The 23,450-nt window shown below is 38.6% G+C and overlaps 1 protein-coding gene across 2 annotated transcripts in view; it reads right to left on the bottom strand.

Annotated features, from left to right (window-relative positions):
• The window catches only part of ZSWIM6 (zinc finger SWIM-type containing 6), a 110,493-nt gene that overhangs the window by 14,779 nt on the left and 72,264 nt on the right, over positions 1-23,450 (bottom strand). The window contains exons 4-9 of one of the 2 annotated variants that reach the window (XM_064736302.1): positions 23,213-23,363; positions 8,111-8,290; positions 6,433-6,609; positions 5,997-6,143; positions 3,040-3,186; positions 594-854 (exon numbers count right to left, since the gene is read on the bottom strand). In XM_064736302.1, coding sequence (XP_064592372.1) covers positions 594-854; positions 3,040-3,186; positions 5,997-6,143; positions 6,433-6,609; positions 8,111-8,290; positions 23,213-23,363 — 1,063 coding nt within the window. The remainder of the gene's footprint in view (positions 1-593; positions 855-3,039; positions 3,187-5,996; positions 6,144-6,432; positions 6,610-8,110; positions 8,291-23,212; positions 23,364-23,450) is intronic. The other variant, XM_064736303.1, reaches the window with a different exon arrangement.

Genomic DNA, 23,450 nt, shown 5'->3' with positions numbered 1-23,450 from the left:
TCATGGTCATAACTTAGGCACAAGACCAGAGCAGAAGCCACAACATTAGCTGAAGCCAAATACTTTAATTTCCACCTGTGACATAAACTTCAAAGGCAAGTAATCTTCTTTATTTTCACAAATAAAATGTTGCATTTCTGCCTCATGAATTTTCTGAGCTCTTCACTTTGGCACAGTGGTCAAAACTTTAATACAATATAAAGCTGCCAGTATAGTTCCTTTCGCAGAATACAAGGAATACTTAGAATTTTGGTATCTGGGAATTGCTGATAACTGATGACTGTGTTATATAATAGTTAGCCTGGAGTATATAATCAAGTTATTGAGATTATGACATGCAACAAATGTAAAGAACAAAGCGCATTCAAAATTAAAAGAAAAAGTTTATAGGTCAGTATACGCCTTATCTCTGCAGTCACATGATATCTAACGTACGACAATTCTCGTAAGAGACTTGATAAAAACTTTCATGGAGTTCTAAGCAAAAAAACCCATCTGAAGCATGTAAGGCACTTTCTGAAGGAACACTAGTTCTGTGTACTTATGTAAGTGCAGACAGTTTAGAGAAGCAGTTAGCATCTATATTCAGCTACCTTCTAATAGGAAGACTGCTTGTTTTCGAAAAATCTTCACCAGAGTATCATCCAATTCAATTTCTTGTAGCTTAGAAATAAGCTGCTCCTCATTTCGACAAACCTTCTCTTGTGCATACAAGCCATCTGGCATTATTCGCTGCTGTCCCAGCCCTATCAATGCTACTTCCACAGCCAGCGTTAAGTAAGATTCCCCTTCTTCTAGGAACTTGTGTGCAGGCAGGTGCTGGTACTCCAGAGATTTGCATTGCCCCAGGTTCTCTGTAAGAGGTGACACAAAAAGAAAAACACATCAGTAAACCATTTTAACCCATAAAATAAAATTTTAACCCATAAAATGTGCCTACAACGCCACATTCACAAAGGCTTTCATTGTTAGTATTACTATTTCAGAATTATTTAAATTATTAGCTAGTCTCAAAATACAGCACTCCAATCTAAAATAGGTCATCTAATTCCACATAGCAGAAATACACAAAAATAATTTGGTTTTAAATAATCCACTCAAGTGAAAATAAAGGTTTTCAATTTTTAAAAAGGCAGCTCCTCCCGATTTGTGTTAATGAGGCCAAAACTGCAAGATCCATTCCAATTTCTTTCCCTACCAATTTCTTTATTTCCTTGAAGCCGTGATGCGCAAGAGGAAGGGAGAAGTGCTTTTACACCTATGTAGATATCAGTTTAAGGCATTAGAACTGTGCAAACACAATAGGCGCAGGACCTCCTCACCTTTAATATATGCTCTGTTTGCTAGCACTCTTTTCAGGCTTTTAATTTGTTACACTTGTGCTTATGATAAAAATGCATATTGTTAACATTAGAAGTCCTACTTTTAGTAACAATTACAAGCAAATCCCACACAGGCCAAGCCATAAACTGTTTTAAAGAGCGCTATCAATTCATCTGGCACTTCACAGACACAACATATGACAAAATGCTATTTCAGCTTGTAGCATTTTACAGTCTAATTTGGGAACAAAAAGTTGTAGTTGTCAGATGTAAGGAGATGGGCAACTGCAACAAATAGAAAGGCTGAATGCACTTGGAAGATTGCACGTGTGTGTACAAAAGGAAGTTACTTTTCAGCACACAATTATTTTTATTTCATGGGGTTGTTTTGCTTTTTTAGTAACAGCAGAGAATCTGATTTCCAAATTTTTAATTGAAAGTTTTTCCAGAACTGGTGAGTAAGAGAGTAGAAATTTACTGAAGAAAATCTAATTGAATAAAAGGAGTTCTGAGGCAAAGCCCCAAGAAGATTGTGAATGTGTACGTAAAAGAGCTTCAGGTAAAGTAATTAATCCAGTTTCTGTCCACACTAGTGTTAAGAAGCTACCCCAAAGGTGGAAAGAGACTGAAAATAAGGAATTAATAAGTTAAAATCCAGGGGAACAATTACTGAAATTGAAACAGCTGTATATATCCTATCCCTATCCTAAATAATGTATTTATATAGCAACATTACTTTCCAACTCCTACCATCTATAGACTATATATGTTACCAATTTCAAGTGTTTTGTCATTGTTTTGGAATATTATGTACACCGTAGCTAAGAAATCCAATAACATCCAGGGCTATATTTAGGAGTGTTGCCAGCAGGTTGAGGTAGGTGATCTTGCCCATTTGCTCAGCACTAGTGAGCCCACATCTGGAGTGCTGTGTCCAGCTGTGGGCTCCCCAGCCCATGGGAATGCTGCAGGAGATCCAGTGTGGGAACACAAAGATGATTAAGGGACTGCAGCATCTTTCATATAATGAGAGTGAGAGAGCTGGGATTATTTAGCCTGGAAAAAAGAAGGCTCAGGAGGATCTTACCAAAATGTATAAATATCTGATGGGAGAATGTAAAGAAGACAGTGCCAGACTCTTCTCAGTGGTATCCTGTGACAGGACAAGAGGCAATGGGCACAAACTGAAATACAGGAAATTCCATCTGAGCATAAGAAAACACGTTTTAACTACGAGGGTGGTTGAACACTGCAGGAAGTTGCCCTGGAAGGTTGTATAGTCTTCATACTTGAAGTTATTCAAAACCCAATGGATACAGACCTGAGCAATGCGCTGCTCTAGGTGACCCTGCTACAAGCAGACCAAGTGGACTAGATGATCCCCAGAGGTGCCTTCCAAACTTAACAACTCTGTGATCCTGTGATTTCCTGCAATTTCTCAGAACAAGAACAGTGCAATGTATGTGGAGAAGACTGCTGCTATGAAGTCTTACGGGGTTTTATTTCAAACATGAAATATGTAATTTTCTTCAAGAATGAGTAACTGGTAACTTTTAAGTGCTTTTTAGTTTAAACATTGCGTTTTCCTAAGCTATGCAAATGTGAGTTCCTATCCTATAGAAACAGTGATTTTGAAACTGATTCAAAAAGGCAAGACAGAAAAATACCTCCAGTAAATGAAGAAATGTACCAGACTGCTGCATTTGCTTGGTCTTACCCGTGAAATCGGAGAATCCATGGAAGCTGTCATCATCCACCCTGCAGGCTTCCATCAGGCTACCAAAAAGGGTGCCAATGGGGTCCAAAGGGTGTCCCACCCAGCCTTCAAGATTTGTTATTGAGGTTACTCCCCTGTGGAGAAGATCTGTGGCAAAAAGACACAGAGACGAGGGAGGGAGGGAAAGAGAGCTCATGTAAGCCCATCAAAACAATTACACAAATGAAACTGCTTAAAATGCTCTCAGTACAGAATTCAAAGCATTTCCAGTAGCTTCTGCATAGAAAGAGAAAATAGTATCTTTCGGGGTGAATTCACTGCCCTTAGTGAATATGTAAATGAGGAATAAGAAAAGAGAAAGAATGAAAGCCAAACTTTTTGAGCACTAGCAAAGCATATTATAGGTCAAAAATTTCGATGGCAATGTCTTTTGAAATCTCTTCCTTCGTACTACAAGAACTCTTCTGAAAATGTCTGCTTGAAGAATTACAAGGAATTTTTTGGTAAAATATTTACAATTTGCTCACTCAAAAAGACACAGTACCCTTTTTACATTTTTAAGTTAATCTGATGAAACTAAAATAAATGAAAATAAATTATGAGCTTATACAGCACCTCTCTCTCTCTGCACTAAACTCAGGATGACAGTTACTCAAAAAAAACCCCAAAAAATGTTTAAATGATATATACAAGAAATAATTGTCTTTTCATAGGACCAAGTGCATTTTTGGTCATTTTAAGATTTTAGTCCACAAATACCTTCATCAGTATTTTTCTGTAGCCCATCCCCAAGTTCTTACTTGGTTAGCGCACAGAAAAAAACATAAAGTGCAATGAATTGGAGGAAGTGTGATTGTGGTAAAAGGTATTAGCTATTCCCCAAATTCACGTCATATGGGAACAACTTCCCTTTGACACTCCCAGCTTTCTTCCTCCCAGACATACAGACACAAGTAAACGATGAGAGATCAGATGCATTATTGACTACTCCCTAAAAACTGTACACAAGCCATTATGGCTGCTCTGCTCCTCTGCCTGTCACACATTAACTTGTACCTCCCTTCACTATCTATTGTTCACAAAGCATCATATATCTGAGTAACCATACACATTAAATTTTTAAGTCCTGCTTTCTGCTATTTAAATGTGTGGGGGCTACAAAATGAAACACAGACAGACTGTCAGGATGGTAAAGGTTTTTTTAAAGAATCCATGGGTATGTAATATGAAAAACTCATGTAAATCATTCCATTACCTAACAAATAAAAAAGACAATAGGCAGAAGTAAGGAATATTACCAAGAAGGATTCATCAGTGTGACTTCTTACTGATTCACTTTGTTCTGTTTATTCTGTTGTGCCTACTTATGAGCTTCTCTTGTGTCATGCCAACCAAAGGCTTCAATCATCTTGTCAGAGACATTTAACTTAAAATCACACAAGGGGTTCCATGGACATCAGATCAGCCACATAAAAGCCAAGCAGAACCATGGAGTGTTTGCTGAACAAAATGCCTAAAGCTGGGCTGTAGCTGCAGTTTGCTTCTGGTTATAGAGAACAGCACACTTTATGGTATTAAAAGCGTCTTTAAAAAATTCCCCATGAAATTAAAAAATAAATAAAGCAGGGAGAGATAATACAGAAACCACAAACTACTTTGTTTCAAGGCAGGATGGATCACATTTCATGCACTTTGTTAAAATGATAATAGAATATTAGGTGATAGCTACAGAAACAGGAAAGGAATTTAACAGGGGTACTGAATGTCTACATGCTGCACCAGCAACTGGGAATGAAAAGGAGCACTATTACAACCAGCACACTTGCAACAGATTTCTCACACCTGCCAGTGGTATGAACACATACACACTGAAACAGACACCTCCCTTCTTAACAAAAAAAAAAAAATTAAAAAAAAACACTTACTCCTTTTTTCTGTGTGAAAAAAATACAAAGGCACATAGGAACAGCAGCTAAATTTTTTATCAGCTAGGTGCATATATATTATCTTCTAAATGCTCATTTCTGGGAAAACATCTGAATACATACTTAAAAAATTTACACATATAATTTCACACTGTTATTTCTGACTACAATGCATGAGGATACACACAGTTTAGAATAACAGAGAACATCTAAAATAAAATTTGAATGAAAGGATTAGTGTAGCAGCTGAGAAAGTAATTCCAGTTTTTCTACATACACTCTTCTACCACAAAGCCACCCTCTTCATCCACTGCCTCTTCCAACTACAAAGGTTCAGAGCAGAATTATTTTGGGTTGCAAGGATCACGTGCCACAGAAACTATATGTGAAGGAGCACACCCCTTCAAAAAAACCAATGGTAGTGCTCAGTGAAATACCACAAAACATTTTATAAAAAACGGCATTAGAAAAAAACAAAAGACCAGACAAACAAACAAAAAAAAACCCAGCCAATAAAAAAGGCCCAAAAGGCCCACACAAAACCTCAATCCCCTCTCTACAGAGAAACTAAAATTTTAAGCATTATAAGCGATTCTCTTGGAACACACTGCCAGATTTGATGAATTTTTGTAGTTCAGATTTTGCCTCATTGTACCCTCTAGACTTACACTTCATAATACAATGCTCAGCAAAATTACAGATCAGAGAAAAAAAATTAAACAGCTGACATGCCAAATGCAAAGTGACCCTGTAAATTCAGTGACTATTTTCATTGTGTAACCAAAACCTCTGACTGGAATAAAGGCCCTATCATGGCATATATATTGGAAAAGGCTGATAAGAGCCCTGCACAGCTCATAATAAAGTTTACAGAAAACCTCTGACATCCAGAATGTGACATTTACCACTATCCAGACTGAAGAGTTAAAAGCCATCTCTTTCACTGTAGTTTCAAAACCAGTTTCCTCATGTGAACTTCCTGGTGTTACTATCAACTTGCACACCCTTTGCCCTCCTCTTCCCCACATTTACCTTTCTTCTGAGCCCGGAACATTTCCAGCTGTTTCTGCTGCTGCCTCCTTAGTGTATTAACAATAGCTATTGCTAGCCTCAGTGCTTCTCGTGGGTATCCATGAGATCGTAATGCATCAACTCTCGCACAGGCTGTAGGAACATGTTCTAAAGCAGAAAAAGTAACTGAAGATTAGCAATGCCTCCATAAATGCAATGGCCTGTTTTGCTACGTTACTCAAAAAGGCTTTTTTTGTCTCAATTTTTTCTGTTTTGTCTTTAAAACTATGCAAGAGAGACTTAAAGGACTACTTCTGAGTCAACATTTCAAGGGAGCCTCTGTTCTTTTTGCCAGGCTTTTCATCCATCTCCCCACCACCTCCCCCCTCAAAATAATGCCATAGAAAATTAACAAAGCACCAAGTCATGGAAACATCTTTCCGGTTTAGCCACTTACCATGCCAGAGGGGCCACCCCTGAGAGTCAAAGAGCAAGTTTTCAGTGTCGTCATGGTAACAGTAGTTGGTGTACAGGTCACTGCTGATAATGTGCTGTAAGTGGCTGTCCTGCCAGTGCAGATCGCACGCCTCAATGGCTCGAGTAAACACTGTCCGATGTGGCCTGTTCGATGAATCTGTCATTTTCACAGGTTTAGAAAGCTGCATCAGCTTTTACTCATTCATACATGAATCAGTCATTCAGTGTTCCTGTCTTCTGCCCATTCACCAACCCCCAGCCAATGGCAGTCTGCCTTGCCCTCTCTCCACCAAGCAGCCCGCAGATGACATTTCACATCCTATTATTACCCAAGAGCTCAGACAACGTGTGTGCCATTCATCTTGCATTCAGAGAGAGATACAGAAACCAGCACAGCTGATGACAGACAGGACTCTACACAGAGAACTGCTAGAGGTGAAGGACATTCAACAGCAAGTGCAAACTAGGATGTATATGGCACTCGAGCATCCCCAGTGTCTCTCCTTATAACCACAATCGCCAAAAGGAGGGATAAATTCATCAAAGTTTTGTAGTTTTTCTTTCTGTGAAGTGACACTAACTTTGAGCACTTGTATGACTTCATTCATCATGAACATAAACAAATATTATTAATGAATGAGGTCCTGAAGCCATAGAGCTGACATAATCCTCACTGGACATTTTTCTATGGCAAAATTTTTCTTTCGACACAACACTGCATCCATCAATGCTCAGACGCCATGTCAGAGTTATCAGCAGCATGTCCAGGCTGGTCTGAACATGATGAGCAAGCAAAATACCTAAAGGGTCTTTTGCTGAAAGAACTTATCTTCTTGGCTAGCTGTGAAATTTAATAATGAACCAAGCACAGGTGATCTTCCAAGAAAAAGGAAAAACAATAAACCCGACGAAGCGCAGATCTGACACTTACCAAGAAATTTAATCGTAACTTTATTGCCATTGTATGCAGAATGTTTGAGGACTATGAGCAGTTTTACCTGCAAAAACACCCTGCACTTTGCCTAGTTATTAGTAGTCATCTTTGTCTAAAGATGACCGTACAAAGCTTCTGTCAGAGTGATAATCACACCTGAGATTAGAAAGCATGATACGGAGTACAAAGACACCTCCCCAAGATGGCAGTACTGCAGCTGCACCCTCCACACACACCTAGTAATGCAGATGGCACATACAGAGCACATCCTACAGACAGATGCCTCAGTTTCTCACGTACAAGTTTCATGTAGTTTAAAAAAGATCCCTCTTTAAACAGCTATCAAGGCTTTGTAACTGCAAACAAAATAAAAACCCCAATAGCAGAAGGAATACTAGAGTACAGTCAAGCAAAAAACACCAGGCTTTTACACAGCACACTTGAAGGACATCCAATTTTCATGCAAAAATATTTAGAAGTATCAAATGAAGAGTTAGAAGACCTAACAAAACAAAAATACCTGCTCTGAAAGTGTTACAGCCCCAGCATAACAAAAAACCACATATTTGTTCTTCTGCAAAGACAGCATTGGTACAACAGATTTTCGCTGGTCAGTCCTCAACAAGAAAGTTACTTGTACCAGGAAAAAGGGCTGAATTCTGCAAAGCTAGAGTGTACAAGATAGAAGTTATATGTTGCAGTCAGTGCATACATTTAGGCTCACCTTGGTTAGCATTTGCACCCTGAGGCAAAGCATTGGTTAAATTGGGCAGCTCGTTTCCATGGTTTCCATCTTCCCAGGGACAAACATCCACACTGTTCCATTTTTTCAGCTGTTTTAGCCAACTGGACTTCTGCTCCAACTTGCAGTGGGGATTTAAGACTATACACATCCACAGAGCACCTGATGTTAAAAAAAGTGCTAAATTATGTTTTCTATTAAAACATGCAGCAGCCAATGACTAATTGCAAACTTCTACAGCACAGACTTTTCCTCCACTCAAAGGTTACTCTGCTTGCTTCCCAGCTATGCTTAACACCGCACAGACTGAACTCCTGACAGAGGATCTTGGGCTGGCGCGGCCAATCTGAAGCAGCTGAAAGACGGTTCCAAGCCAGCCTTCTCAATTAAAAGGCATTAATTAGTAGGTCTTTTATATTAGAAATCCAGAGTTCCCAGTGTATGGCTCATCAGACAGGAAGGAATATCAGTCAAAGGCAAAAAGATGTTACAGAAGTTACATTAATCAAGTTTTTCTTCTAATTCTTGTATCAGAAGTGAATGTTGTTTCATATTAATGAGAACTATCAGTATCCTTCAACTTCACATTACACCAAAGACACATATTAGTACGACAAGCATGTTGCAAACATATATTTTCACACTCAGAACCCATCAGAAGTACTCATGTAATTTATTCCCAAATGCATCTGGGTCTCAGATAACCAGTACAACACACCAGTTTTGTGCAGTGTGGTAGGAATAGACGTTTTTATACCAATTACTTCAGTAATTTGGTTACTCTAGAAAATTTGTTTTACATTTTCTGTTTAGGGAGTTCTAAGGGAAGGCTAATCTGTGCTGACATATCACATACCACCATTTCATAAACTGCTCCCTGAGACTGTATCTAGCACAGCAGGCATAAATGCATCTGGATGTCTAGAAGCAAACCTTTCAAATGGAAAGGTTTTTCTCTAAATCAGCTGTCCCTTCACCAGCTTGAACTTTGACAGAACCATGAAGACATCTGAAAGTACTGTTTAGCAAGACTTCACCTGCTCACTAAGGACGTGCCTTATACACTAAAAGAGATCACAAGAAAATGCTTAGACTATACAATGTTCATGATAGGCTGGAAAAAAAGCCAAAGAATAAAAATGAAGCTGGTCCTTCTAGGATAATAAATATCCCCCATTCTGGGATCCTTTTGCTAACTAAAAATGCAAAATCAATACCCAGGGCACAGGGCACTGCATCACATTCATTCTTAAAGTAACTCAGGTAGGCCCCAGCACAGAAATCAATGGAAACAAAGCATGATTCTTAAGGTTAAGTCTCCTGCAATTCGACACTAAGATATTAGGGGAAGCAATATAAAAAAAAAAAAGAAAACAAAAACGAAATACAATATGTTACTATTCAAAACACCAGAGAGATACTAAACTACTGCAGTTTATTACAGCACAGTGGATTAGAGTACAGCAAGTGTTCTGGGTTCAGGAAGTGCCTGAAACTTGCCATGGGTGTGAATAAGGCCAATACCACTTTTAAAAACTTACTTTTTTATTTTAACATATTATTTTCTTTAAACACACTTGCCAGCACACTTCACTCTCCAAAAGGAGTCAAATTACAACTGGTTCTTATTATTAAGCATCAATGATTCAGTACTGCCCAAGACAAAATGTATGCATTTCTTGCTATCTGTAAAACAAAACACAAGATGCAGCACAACAGAAAGCCTTGGAGAGAACAGTTGTGGGCTTGCTTATTTATTTTCAAAATCAAGTATCCCTTGAAGGCATAACACTGTACCTCAGCATCTAACAAAAAAAAAACAAAAAACAACAAAAAACAAAACAAAACAAGTCAACACAACCCCCCAAAAAAAACCCCCAAATAAAATAAAATTAAATAAAACAAAAAAACCCCCAAAGAACAACCAAACAAAAACCAAAACAAAAAACCAAACCAAAACAAAAAACAACAAAGAATCCAAAACCCCCAAAAACCCACCAATGTAATACTTTGTAACCACAATCCCAGTGTAGTCAGACTGAAGCAAAAGCAATGTGGAATATCTTAAATCCACTCAGTAAGTATTTCAATCATCCATCAAGGCAGAACACACACTACTGTACTGCATCATACCCCTACAGAATAAGTGACCTTTTTTTTCTCTACATCTGAGGAACACCCCTATAGGCAAGACAACTGACCAGCCTCCTAAGGAAGCTGCACAACACATGTGGTACATCTGTAAGGAGAGGGCAAGATAACTCAAGGTATTAACATGCTTTTAAAATATCGTAGTTTCATGTGGGAAACTATGTCAACTACAAATCCAGTTAGGCTTGTTAGTAGTCATCGTCTCTGAAGCTCAAGCAATTTTCATGTAAAGAACGAGTGTACTACCAATAAACTCCTCACGACCCACTTAAAATTTCAACAGAACCCACAACTGCACCCTGTTCCCTATAGCTTCAGAGAAAGCTGCATGCAACATGTGAGATCTCAAACAGCTTAGATGGCTGTTGATTCCCTGCAGGAAGAGGACGATGAGACAAAACTCACAAGAAAAAAAGGGAATAGGAAGAGCTTCTGTAGCACTACAAAGTGTACCACCTGCAAGAAGGATGCACAATGCCACTGACTCCAGACTCTTCAATCTATTTGGATTTCTAGGTCTTTTTGGTTAGTTTGGGTTTTAGTGAGGTTTGTTTTGGTGTATTTTTTTTTTCCTTCTCTCCTCTCTCCATGCCTGCCCCACGTGTATGCATTTACCTCTATTCATATCTCTTCCTACTTCTGCTCCCTAAACACCTTCCCCCTCCCCTGACAGGTGCTCCATTCTGGCTTTTTCAATTCACTGATTCCCGCCCTGCTCCCCACACTGAAGAATCTGAGGAAAATGTTCACTTGTGCCCAGACTTTATCATATGTCAGTCAAGTGGCAGGAGCCTGGAGGAGGATATTCTTATTTGACTCTGATGCTGCTCAGTGGAAGCCCCCTCGAACTAGCCGTGAAATGTCAACACCAACCTGAAGGTGTACCCTAGTCTCAAACAAGAGAGTTTCTATTTCTGCCTGATGGTTCCCATTTGTGGAAACTGCTGATATTGTTCGCCCTTTAGTACAGAAACGGGCAATGGATAAAATGAAGGCCAGGTACTCATAATCTGCAAGAAAGGTATCGAAATCAATTTCTAGTGACTTCAGCCTAAAACCTGCTGTTGGCAACAGTTCATGCTCCAAAGAAATTGGAATGCATTCCAAAATACATTCTTAAGTTTACATGTTTGATTACATTTAATGATGTCACCAATGCAAACTACAATATGAACAAAAGTCTCATTAAATAATAACACTTTTAAAAAAGAGACACCAAAGCCCCAGAGAAAATATTTGTGTTTACAGACTGCCTCTCTCTCTAACATAGCTCTCTCTCATTCCTATCTCCTTTTCCCCAGATTTTTTTCCTTACTGGTTCTCAGAATGCTGACACATCTTCCCCCCACCCCAAACTTCACACTACTAGAACACAATTGAAGTTCTTGTTTAAATTCCTGGACTCTATCCTATGTCTTTTCAGTACAAAACTCTCCGCAGCACTATGCCAAAACAAACACAATTCAATATACAAGAAGTTTTCCCCAGAAAATATTTGGAAAATATGCCATGTTGCAACTGCAATTTGATGCTTATTTCACAAGAGAAAGGGTATTAGAGCTGTCACATTGCAGTGAGGAATTGCCTATTTTGATTCAACACTAATCTCTGAAAAAAGGCAGCTTTGCCAAAACAGACCTTTGGTTCAGACAGACCTCCTTTTGAAAATGCATAATTATCATTCATTTTTAGTGTTCATCACACGACCAAAAAAAAAAAAAAAGGAAAAATTTACATGCAGGCCTTCCTTGCACATACAAGGGAATATCAGTACTTTTATGTTTCTCTGGAGACATCCATATCTTTGAATTTAGGGGTCAGCATGCATTTACATTGATCAGGATTTAAATACGCAAATTGAAAAAATGCTAAGAGCTTTAAGTCACTGTAAAAGTAGATGTAGTATAGAACAGTAGGATAACTACACAGGATACACATCCTGTGTACACACGTATCCATGAAGCTATACTGAGGACCCAGCACACTATTCTGTTCATCTGTTTGATTACATTCTGCTTTTCCAAAAAACATCATGCTACCTTTGTCAGGATTGCTGTACAGCTGAGCTTGGGTCAGCATTTCCTCATTCACAACACCTGTGTAATCAATTGCTAGGACTTGGCCTTTGCTTTGGAATTATACATTTTATATACTTCAGATCAAGTATACAGTGCATTTCCAAAATTAAAATATTCAAGAAACAGGTGCTGTAACATTTCTTTGCTCTTTCCATTAATGCACAACTTCATCTTAAAAAAGAAGCTACAGGAGTAGTATTTGACCATTTCAAAGAAAATGTAGCCAGGTAATCAAGATCATTCCCTCTGCCCAAGAGACAAGACAGCTTCAACACCTGCTGCACACTTGCCACTGTGCCCCACTTGAGACTAATCAATTCTATTACAAAAGCATAATCTCCCAGCATTGAAAGTGCCAGAAGAAAAACAATACTAGCAGACAGAACCTATGAATGCTTTGAAGTATAAGTGTCAGCAAAGGACTTTAAAGTGGTTTCCATCTGTATTTTAAACACATACCCACTTTCACTGGGACAGCCACTTGGAAACCTCAAAGAAGGTACTGTGTGGTGTTTATTGCTTCTGAATGACAAGGACAAGTGCCTTCAGAATAACAGGCAAAGCCATTGCCCTTCTCCAGGGACGGAGAGATCTCCACCAGAACAAAGCATAATCACAAGTCCCACTGGAGACTGCTCCAATTAAACAGTTGCCTTTACAGAATGGCAAAGACAGGCAAAGTGCTTCAGGACTATTCCCTCTTCAATCAGAACACCAAGGAAAACTACTCTCAGCACTCAGTTGCACCCAAGTTGCAATTTTATTCACAAACACGCCTTAGTGCATTCTGGTTTCAATATTTAGCCTTCAGAGAAAAAGGTTTTGTTTGGTGTGGTGTTTTTTGGAGAACAGTGCTGCTTCATTTTGCACTAATTCATTCTATTAGTGAATTAAACTTTGATGTATTGGTTGTGACAAGTGCTTCATGCTGACTGTATTGTGTGTGATAGCATAATCACTCCCCTTGCATTTCACACTAGCTGCCTGATTAACACCATAGATTACCTGCAGCTGATGGCATGAGGGAATCACCGCCCTTCTGCAGGCTAACCTCCAAGCATGCATTTCAGAGAGGGGAAGTGTAAAACAGAGACAAAATAAAATACCTCATTCCTTAAGCTTCTCTTTCTTGCTGCCCGCTGCTGCTATAAGGGTTAAAGACACATGTGCATTTGGCTGAAACAGGTATTTACATCTTGAGATCCTATTCTAAGCTATCAGCAACCACGTAATCTGATTTCTGTTTCAAGTAACTACAAACTTCTGCTTTCTCTTTCTGTGTTTTCAACTTTTAACACAACGGAATAAGGAATTAACCACATGCTTCAGACATTTTGCATGAGCCTGTTGTTCTGGGTTATGACCTTTCATGAATGTTTTAAAAATTCCTGCATCTTTGCAGACACTCTGCCATTTGACCAAAGGGTTCCAAAGGTTTTCAAAGAACAGGAATTTGCTTGAAAGGTGCAGTTTACAGTGTGTCAATGGACTATGATCTCCCCAAGAGAATATTAAGGATCAGTCACATGTTCATTAGATACCCCTGTTGCATCTATAGTGCTCTATAACCTAACCACTGTAGCAAGACAGGGGCTATTAGTCTACAAAGCTGAAGAAAAGCATAAAGAACCTGCAAATGAACCTTACTGATTAACTTTCCTCATATTTAGAAAACTATCTAATTATTTGTTTACAATCAATCAAGTGAAGGCAAAAGCATGGTTAATACTAACATATATAGTACAAAAATGGTCCTTTATCTTAATATAACTCTTCACAATTTTAACTAGCTGCCAATATTTACAGCTAGGAGGCAAACACAAAGTATGCTCCTGACCAAAATATGTATCAGATATTTTATCAATTACTTTATCTAGCAATATACTCTCAGTAGGAACAGTCTATCTTCAGAGATTTCAAGAATTTTCAGAAAGTTGATGTGACTGTAACTATAAATGCATTAAGCTACTTCCATATTAATTTATCCTTGAGATGAATGAATTCCTCTCACAGTTAATTTTTAAAGAAGAGGCAGAACAGGAGATGTTTGTCCCACAAAACAAGCTATTAATAAAGCAGAGACACAAAAATACATCTCCTTTACAAAAAATCACAACAAACAAACAAACAAACAAACAAACTACCAAAAACACGGAGCAAGTGCAAACACTCCCAGTCATACTGGGAATTACAATTGCCACAACTGTTCTCACAGAACATAAATAATGCACTGTAACTGACCAAAGGAATACATTCTGATTGTCTAGTTTGAACTCCTTCCTACACTTTTGTTTCACAAGTCACTTTTACCTTCCGGTCCAAACATGACTGCTGAGTTTTTAAAAAAACAGCAGACTTCAATTACAACTTCTAATACAAGAATCTAGCAGGCACCTGGCTGGACAGCTTACTGACTACACCACAATGCAAAATTCTAAGGTTATTTTTAGTTTTTAGTTAAATTTCTCCAGCTCCGATTGTAATTTTCAGCTATGTTTTGTGGGTTTTGAAGAACTGTCTTCCCTACAAAATTTTTTGTCTATATAACAGATAGTTATAAAGGATTTCTTTCGTCTTGACTTGACACACCCAAGTGGGTTGATATTCTTGCACCTCTCACTTCCAATTTTTTTTTCCAGTATTCATGGAATACTGGAAAAAGACAAAAGATTGGAAAATAGCACAAGGCTACATGGCTGAACCAGATGTAAAGCTCAGAAGTCAGTGAAAACTCAGTAATTTCTCCCCATGAATCTATCACTTCTCTCTAGGTCTAGTATTTACTAGAAGTGACATTGGAAAATTGAATGGTAGGCCAATGTTACTGAAGTATGAAAAATAACACTAGGGGAAAATAACACTATCAGCTTGGCTTAGAGCAAAACTCTGTCCTTAATCTTTGCAGACATGATTCCACAGTTAGGGCTGCAATGAATTGTGTACCAGCTTCAATACACATCATTTTTTAGGACATTTTCAAGTAAATCAGTTCAAGATCACAGGAATTTAAAAAAAAACAACTGCTTTAATGTGGGTACTTACAAAAAAACCTGAAGTACTTTCCAACCAACTAAACAGAACAGAAATGCAACTTTCTGTACGGCATTAAAAACAAACCCCTCAAGCTATGCTTACACACTAAAGGTAATTACTGTGACCATTATTTCTGAAATCTGATAAATGCCACAGGATTAGCTCAGCTGGTTAGAGCATGGTTCTAATAACATAAGATTGTGGGTTTGATCCCCATATGGGCCATTCACTTATGAGCTGGATTCAATGATCCTTCTGGGTCCCTTCCAACTCACAGAATACTCTGTGAAATTACCTAAAAAACCCCATTTTTACTGTCATACTCTGGCCTCACATACACCCTCATTTCAAATACTATAATGGCAATGTCAGTAATGGAGGAAGAAGGAAATGATCCCCAGAGAAGGTGGACGAAATCCATCTTTGCAGAACAGCAGCCTGGCTTCATTCACTGAGGAAATGAAGGTGACAGCATCAACCAAGACACTGTAGGGCCATGACAGCAATTTAAGTCATCATCCATAACTCAGGTCTTAGAACAGCAAAACTGCCTTGTGATGCTAATTCTGACCTACTGTTAATTTAGCACCTCCAACAACAGAAATCATTCAAAGACATTGATATAAATCAACAGCTTGTTCCGTGAAAAAGCAGGTGTCACCTTAAGTGCATAACCTGAGGGTAGATGTGTTTCATAAGACAGCTGAGACTAAACAGTATTAATGTAACTATTACTTAAGCAAAGGCAGCCTACTGGATATGATACAGTTTAAGACACAAATATGTGTAAGATACCACTCTACCTAGAAAAGGCCCACAATGAAAGACCAAGGGAAATGGTGCATCCAACCTCCCGTCAAAAACAGGACTTCCTACAGCTTTCATTTCAAGGCCACAAATGCCCTATGTACAACTGACTAATCTATACCTAGAAATCAGAAGTTAACTTTATTTTTACAAGAGCAGGGCATGGATACTTTCTTTAGCTTTAAGGCAATACATGATGTAATTATAAGTGGGTGTATTCAACAATATTAAGACAATAAGCATATAAACTTGGCAGTTGAATTTCAAACTCAGTCTTGCTGTACTGTTTTATAAAAAACATAAAATACGGGGGAAAGTAATTATCTCTACTAATGGCTGACCCAAAAAAGAGAGACTGCAAGAAGTATGCAGGTCCAGAAAAATGGTACTAGAGCATCAAAACTATAAGGAATGCTTAACTTTATCCATTCTTTTTCATGCCAGCCCTGAGTAATCATTAAGTCTAGCACCAGGAAGGAATTCCTCTAGAGGCATACTGGCAACAACCATAGCTGCTTTTGCCCTTTTCCCCCCTCCATTTAAGCACTAAGCACAGATAATCTGTTCAGAACAGCTGGCATGTCCCATTCATACAAGTTTGTCTCTAACTGCAAAGGGAAGGAATGCCTGAGACAGAAATATGGATAGAAAATAGCTTCATTCAGTTAAGGTTAAAAGAATCTAACGCTGTTTTCTAGAGATGACTATAAATTTTCAGCAGGAAAAAATTCAGAGTGGTTTCCATGTTTAAAAAAAAAATAACAAACCAACATTATTTAACACTTGATCATTAGTTTGCTTATGGCAAAATGGTTATTAAATCTCTCTTAATTAGTCTACAATGATTCCTTTGCTAGCCTCAACATTTAGAATTAAGCTTTAGATGAGGAGCAAAGCATTATAATAAAGATCTAGGCATAATCCATCAGGAAATACATTGTACTATTTCTCTGTATCACATGACTTTGTAAATGGTACTTTAGTTTAACTTTTAACACAAAACTATATAATTCTAATCGAGAAAATGGTCAAAATACCAACAAGTGTGAAATCAAAACAGACTATCAACCTGACCCAACATTAAAAAGTGGTACACAACAGAGCAAAGTACTAGTGAAAACCTACTAAGAACTACTGCAGCAAAGCCATGTTATCCACCATACTCCTTTGTAGAAATGGTCCATTTAATATGCTAGTATACATTCAGTATACAACAGAAAGGACTGCAAGAATGCCACTGGGAAGAGCTTTATCATATGAATGAGGCTCATTTCAGTACCACAACAGGTTCCTGCACTTAAACACTTTAGATTCCAGTAGGTGGCTGAGATACAGAGATTACACAATAAATGTGGAAGGTACCCAGCTGAACACAGAGAGTACCATTTAAGTTCTCATCAACATCATAAAATAAGATGACCAAGAGAGATGTGGAACAGCATGAAGCAAAACCACAACACATTCACCAACTCTATTCACTGCCCTGCCTTGCCAAGGACCTCTTTGGACACTTCTCCCCCATGACAATGCCATCATATTCCTACTTCACAAGAAACTAATCCTTGATTCTAAAAAACCCCAACTCTCCTCCCCCTTTAGGAGTTCTTAAATATCAAAATGGAGGAAATCTAGTAGAAAGGCTTGTTTTGGAACAAATCCATGCAAATTATGTAAAGTTGCTTCACCTTGAAGATAAGCAATAGGATATAAAGATACTGAAAATGGTAGCTCACAGGAAAAAACCTGATCCTATAATCTACACGTTGACAAGGTGTTGGGCTCCATCAATCCATCAAGCAGTAGATACTTGTCTTAGATTCTTCTACTTGACTGCTTTCATCAGATTAAGCATCTGGGATTTAATTTAAGAGTTGCAGCTTTATTAAGCTGTCACAAGAGCAGCCCTACTCTGATAACAGTAGCTGGTCTAATTATGGCCTGGTTTAGGGTTGACAAGTACAATGATTCATTCATGGCACATGAGAAGCAATAAAAAGTTGTTTTGCATTACAGCTTTAAAAATGTAGACACTTTTTTCATTTAATTTGTCACTTAGCTTTTGCTAAGAGGACTGCTAAATTGCAGTAAGAGGCAAATGGGGCTTTTAGTTTAAATGCAATCCCCATATTTAAATGATCTGTAATGGCATAGCGCTCAAGTGGGAACACTATTGTTTCACAGTGGGCCCTGATGGTGACATGTGACTTTTGTATTCAGGTCTTGTAATATCCATGTGGCTAAAGGGCTTCCAATTTCATTTCACAGCCAGAAGCCTGCAGAAAACACCAATTAACTTGCAGATCCCATGCGCCGACAAAACAGTCTCTTCCCAGCACTGGCAGTGCTCAACACTTAATTCCAAAACAGAGCCTCACTTAATTCCAAAACAGAGCCTCACAGCCATCATGATCCCTGTGCTGGAGTACAAAGTCAATTTCCCCCCTTTTTTAGGGAAATCTTTTTATTTTTGATGAGAACAAGCAACTTTTATTTTGTTTTTCATGGATAAGTATTAATTACTTGCCCATCTACTAAGATTACTGAGTCCATTTTGTTTCTCTCTAGATTACAAAGAAAGCTTTCCTTCAAATCAGAGATCTCAGCTCAACAGGCATCACCAGGCATTTACTTTGCATTTCCATTTCCATACTCCATTTTACCAGTGCAATTTAATTAAAAGGCAAACCAAGGGGCTTCAGATAATTAATCATTATGACATCCTAAACTCTTCGACCGTGGTCACCATGAGTCAAACACCTAAAAAACAGCATGTTTTTTGTATATACTGGGATACCATTTAAACAGCAATGTGAAGAATTCAAATTCTGCTTTAAACTCTGCAAAGTGGAATTCATGTATTACTGTGGCGAGTTGGAAGTAATCACCAGTGCATCACTGAAATTGCATCCAAATTCTCCTAGCTTGAGAAGTATCTGAGCAAGCCTTAGAGCTCTGACCTGTAACCTTTCCAATAGGATACCTCTGACATTCCGTAAGTAGCATTATCCCATTCCTTGATGTAGAACAGGAAAATCTGCTAAGCAATTATTATATTTTACTCCCTATCTAGAGGTTTTAAAAAACAACTGCCTAGTTATGTGGGCAGATCTAGACCTTTTTTTATTAACATGATGCTTTTGCTCAAGAAATTAGGATTTTATACTAAAAAATTGCCAGATTCATAGTTGGACCTAAAGTACCTCATCTGGGGGTCTTGAATGGATGTTTCAGGGATTTTTAGGAGTTTTTTTTCATTTTTATTTTAGGTGTGCAGGGTTTCACTGTTGTTGTTTTTAAATCAGCACCTTCATTCAAACCCAAAATTACTTCTACTGAAATCAGCAATTTACCACAAACTTGAACAGCAACTATGATCAAAGCTCAGTGTGTCCTTCCAATACCCTTGCCAACACCCAATGCCAGGCAGGAAGCATCACTTAAATTCTAATGAAAGGTTCAAATGACCCAGTGAAGGAGCAAAGCTGAAGTCATTTAAGTATGCTTAAAAGTCTATGCCAAGGTGGAACTGACAAAGTGGCCATATGCCTATAGCAGTTGGCAGACAGAATACCAAGGCAAGCAAGAGAGCCTTTATTAAGCAGAGTCTATATTTACTTACTTTGTACGCCCTAAAATTCTCCCTAACGACAACAAATGGCTACCTACCAGTGACATACATGAGAGTACAGCTAAAAGTTTTTTTTTGAAAGACATTATATATGTATATGTATATATATATATATATATATGCCTCCAGATTACTCTGAACAGTAATAAAAACGTTAAATATGCAGAGGCTGTGTCTCACATCTTCCATCAATATTTTGGTTCTCTGACACTCTAGAAGATAACAAGCCAAAGTTTCTTTGTAACACCATGATAGCATGACTCTTTTAAACTCAGTGTCTGAGTTACCTCTTCTACTAGAACAGATCATGTGTTGCTGGGGCTACCCTGATTTTCCCTCTGCAGTCTGCTATGGTAACTCTGGTCTCCCTTAAAATCTACTTGACCTTTTTGTACATTCATTTTTTTTTCTTGAGATGCAAGTTTCAAATGGAAAAAGTAATGTTTTATGTGAAAAGAGGGAAACTCAAGTAAAGTAAGATCCTAGCAAAAACACTGCAGAAGCTTGTAGCCTTCACATCAGGTAGGAGTTAATCTGGAGCAATTCACACAACTAACAGTGTCTTGGAGGTAACTTGCTATGCACCAGTGGAAGGAACCAAGATATCCTATCAGTGGGGAGAAGAAAGAGACAGTTTAGAATCAGGGAGATGGAAGAATCAAGTTAAGTTCTACCCTTTGCCTACTGCCCGCCTGGTGTGACTGAAGAGTATTTGCAAGTGAAACCATGGTACAAGATCAACATATTTTGATTCTCTTAAGAGGTGTCAGAGCAGTCCAGAACTGAAACAATACAGTCAGCCTCAGACTGCAAATACAGCAGGTCAGGCAGTGGTAAGGCTGCTTTTTGGAAGTGACATCTAGGATTCTGATTAAATAGAGGTAAATCATATTCAATTAATCCAAAAGTATTTATTATTTGATCCTGCAAAAAGATAGATTCTACCTCCTCTACCTTCAGACAGGTGCTGTCAAGAAAATGATGTTAAAGAAGACTGATGAAACAAGAGGAGCCGCTACAAAAATTTAAAAAAACTTTTTTGTTTATTGACAGCATGTGGCAAGACTGCTACAGGTAACAGATGGAGAACACATGTCTGCCTCTCCCACCACCTACCAACTCAACCCACATAAGCAATGAAGCATGAGACCCTCCAGGTTTCAGTATCCTGGGATACAATTTTGTTCCATGTATGTCCAGCTAGGCATGTGCCTTGCTTGGCAAAAACTGCTATTTTTGGCAAAAACAAGACAAGGCATCATAAAAATGGTGGTTAAACTTACAGTTATTTCTATACTCCAACAGAGCTTTGCATGCTATGATATTAGGGATTCTGGTCATAGAAGTATAGGTAATAAGCAGTTTATCAGCCTAGTGCTTCAGCTAGAATGAACATAATTTTTGCTATACAGGTTATATCCAATCTTATCCCACCAGTTGGTATCTGATTCAATCATGATCATTTTTGACCTCTAAGAGTGCAAAAGTTAAGTTTTGCATTTGAGACTTCTTTTCTAAATGAAGCATATTACACTTACTTGGATTTGATTTCATTTAGCTTGATTTTGGACCTTAAAATTACATTAAGAGCATTACAATATTTGCTCTCTTCTTTACATTACTTACATAATGTCTCACAGGACATCATCTGTAAACGTTTGCTTGTTTATTATTAAATGTTTTTATGCTTTCTGCCACATAATTCAGAATGTAGCCATATTGACCAGAGCAGATCAAAACTGACTTCTTTAAGTCTAGACTTGAAAAGCCTTTCCAGAATGAGAACACAGGCTTCTAATCCAAATGCCATGAATCACAATGCAGATCCATTTAGGCCATGCGTGTCGCCAGTTTGCTTTAGGAAAGCCTCCAAGACACCTGTAGTAAGGTTTGGAATGCTAAGACAGACGTGTTAATATGTTCACTCATACACTCAGTGAATTACCTCTCAGAGGAATAAATTAGATTTACCGCTGTATTTTAAATCAGGTTGTCTTTAACCTCCCACACACTTGTGTATCTACTAGTTAGTAGTTTGTTACAGCACTTGATATCTAGGAAAGCAATGCTTGTGGTTACTTTCTATCTTTCCTCTCTTGTGCCATCCTGAAAAACTTTCAAATTGTATTGATATTCCCTTCAGATAACACCCTGTATCAACACAGGCTGAGAGGGATTTAGAGCAGCCCTGCAGTGAAGCACTTGGTATTACTAGTGGCTGAGAGGCTGGACATGACCCAGCCATGGCACTGCCAGCCCAGAGAGCCACACGTGTCCTGGGCTGCATCCAGAGCAGGGTGGGCAGCAGGGCAGAGAGGGGATTCTGCCCCTCTGCTCTGCTCTGCTGACACCCCACCTGCAGGGCTGCATCAGCTCTGGGGGCACATGGAGGGATATGGACCCATTGGAGGAGACTGAGAGAAGGGCCACAGAGATGACAAGAGGGACAGAACACGGGCCATAAAAAGAAAGGCTGAGAGAGTTCAGGTTTACTCAGCCTGGAGAAAGCTCTGAGGAGAGCTTAAAGCACCTTCCAGTACCTAAAGGGGACCTACAAGAAGGCTGAAGAGGGACTTTTTAAAGGCATGTAGTGATCAGACAAAGGGGAATGGCTTTATGGTGAAAGCTGGGAAGTTTAGATTTGGTATTAGGAACAACATTCTTTACTGTGAGGGCGGTGAGGCACTGGAACCATTTGCTCGGAGCAGCTGTAGATGCCCCATCCCTTGAAGTGTTTCAAAGCCAGGTTGGATGAAACTCTGAGCAAACTGGTCTAGTGAAAATTGCACCTGCCCATGGCAGGGCAGTTGGAACTAGGTGATCTCTAATGTCTTTTCCAACCCAAACCATTTCATGGTCCTGAGATGAGATTCTTACAGATTTTGAAAATTTCTGTAGTAGTTCAAAACTGTATTAGTGAGGTCCTCACGCCATTCGAATATACCTTTCGCATTTCAGCCCATTTCAGCAATGTTAATTGTTAGTCTTCTGTATTTTGTCTCCTTTCTTGCTCAGTAATTGACTTCTGTAACTGTGAATCGGTTTCTTCCTCAACCTTTCCAGCTCAGCACTAGAGGCTTATTTATGTATTTCACCTCAGCAGTGTAGCTACATTTCCACTTTTTGCTTTATTCTTTCTAGCACCACTAGTACTTAAGTTTTGGAAACGTACTTCTTTTACACCATCCTCCCTCTCTCTTCCAAATGCAACTGTCTCATGCTGTAGGTCAGAAATTTCATTTTACCCAAACTTAACTGAATAAAAGAAAACTGCAGGAAATTCTAATCTGCTCAGCCTAGAACCACAATAGAAGTTTTTCTCAACTCCAAATACACAACTGTTTCTTTATTAAACATATGAACACCTAAATGAGTCTGTGAATTTACCCAGTTCATCCCAGAGCTGCCTATACTTGTCAGTCATTGTAGTTCCTTGTTGTCTCCAAAGCGACAGACGGGGGTCAGCCATGAACTGTTCTGTTATCAACGTCAACATGCGAGCTCCATTTGAATCTCTCATTTTTAGCATCTCTCGCACCTAGGAAACGAGTCTTTTAATACAAACTTGAAAAAAGCAAAGAAATCGCAGTACAGACAATATGCTGCAGTGTTAAATATTCCCCTT

This window comes from Zonotrichia leucophrys, chromosome Z, assembly GCF_028769735.1.
Source record: "Zonotrichia leucophrys gambelii isolate GWCS_2022_RI chromosome Z, RI_Zleu_2.0, whole genome shotgun sequence".
Lineage (NCBI taxonomy): Eukaryota > Metazoa > Chordata > Aves > Passeriformes > Passerellidae > Zonotrichia > Zonotrichia leucophrys.
The sequence above is the reverse complement of the archived record's forward strand: the minus strand, read 5'-3'. Positions and strand labels throughout refer to the sequence as shown.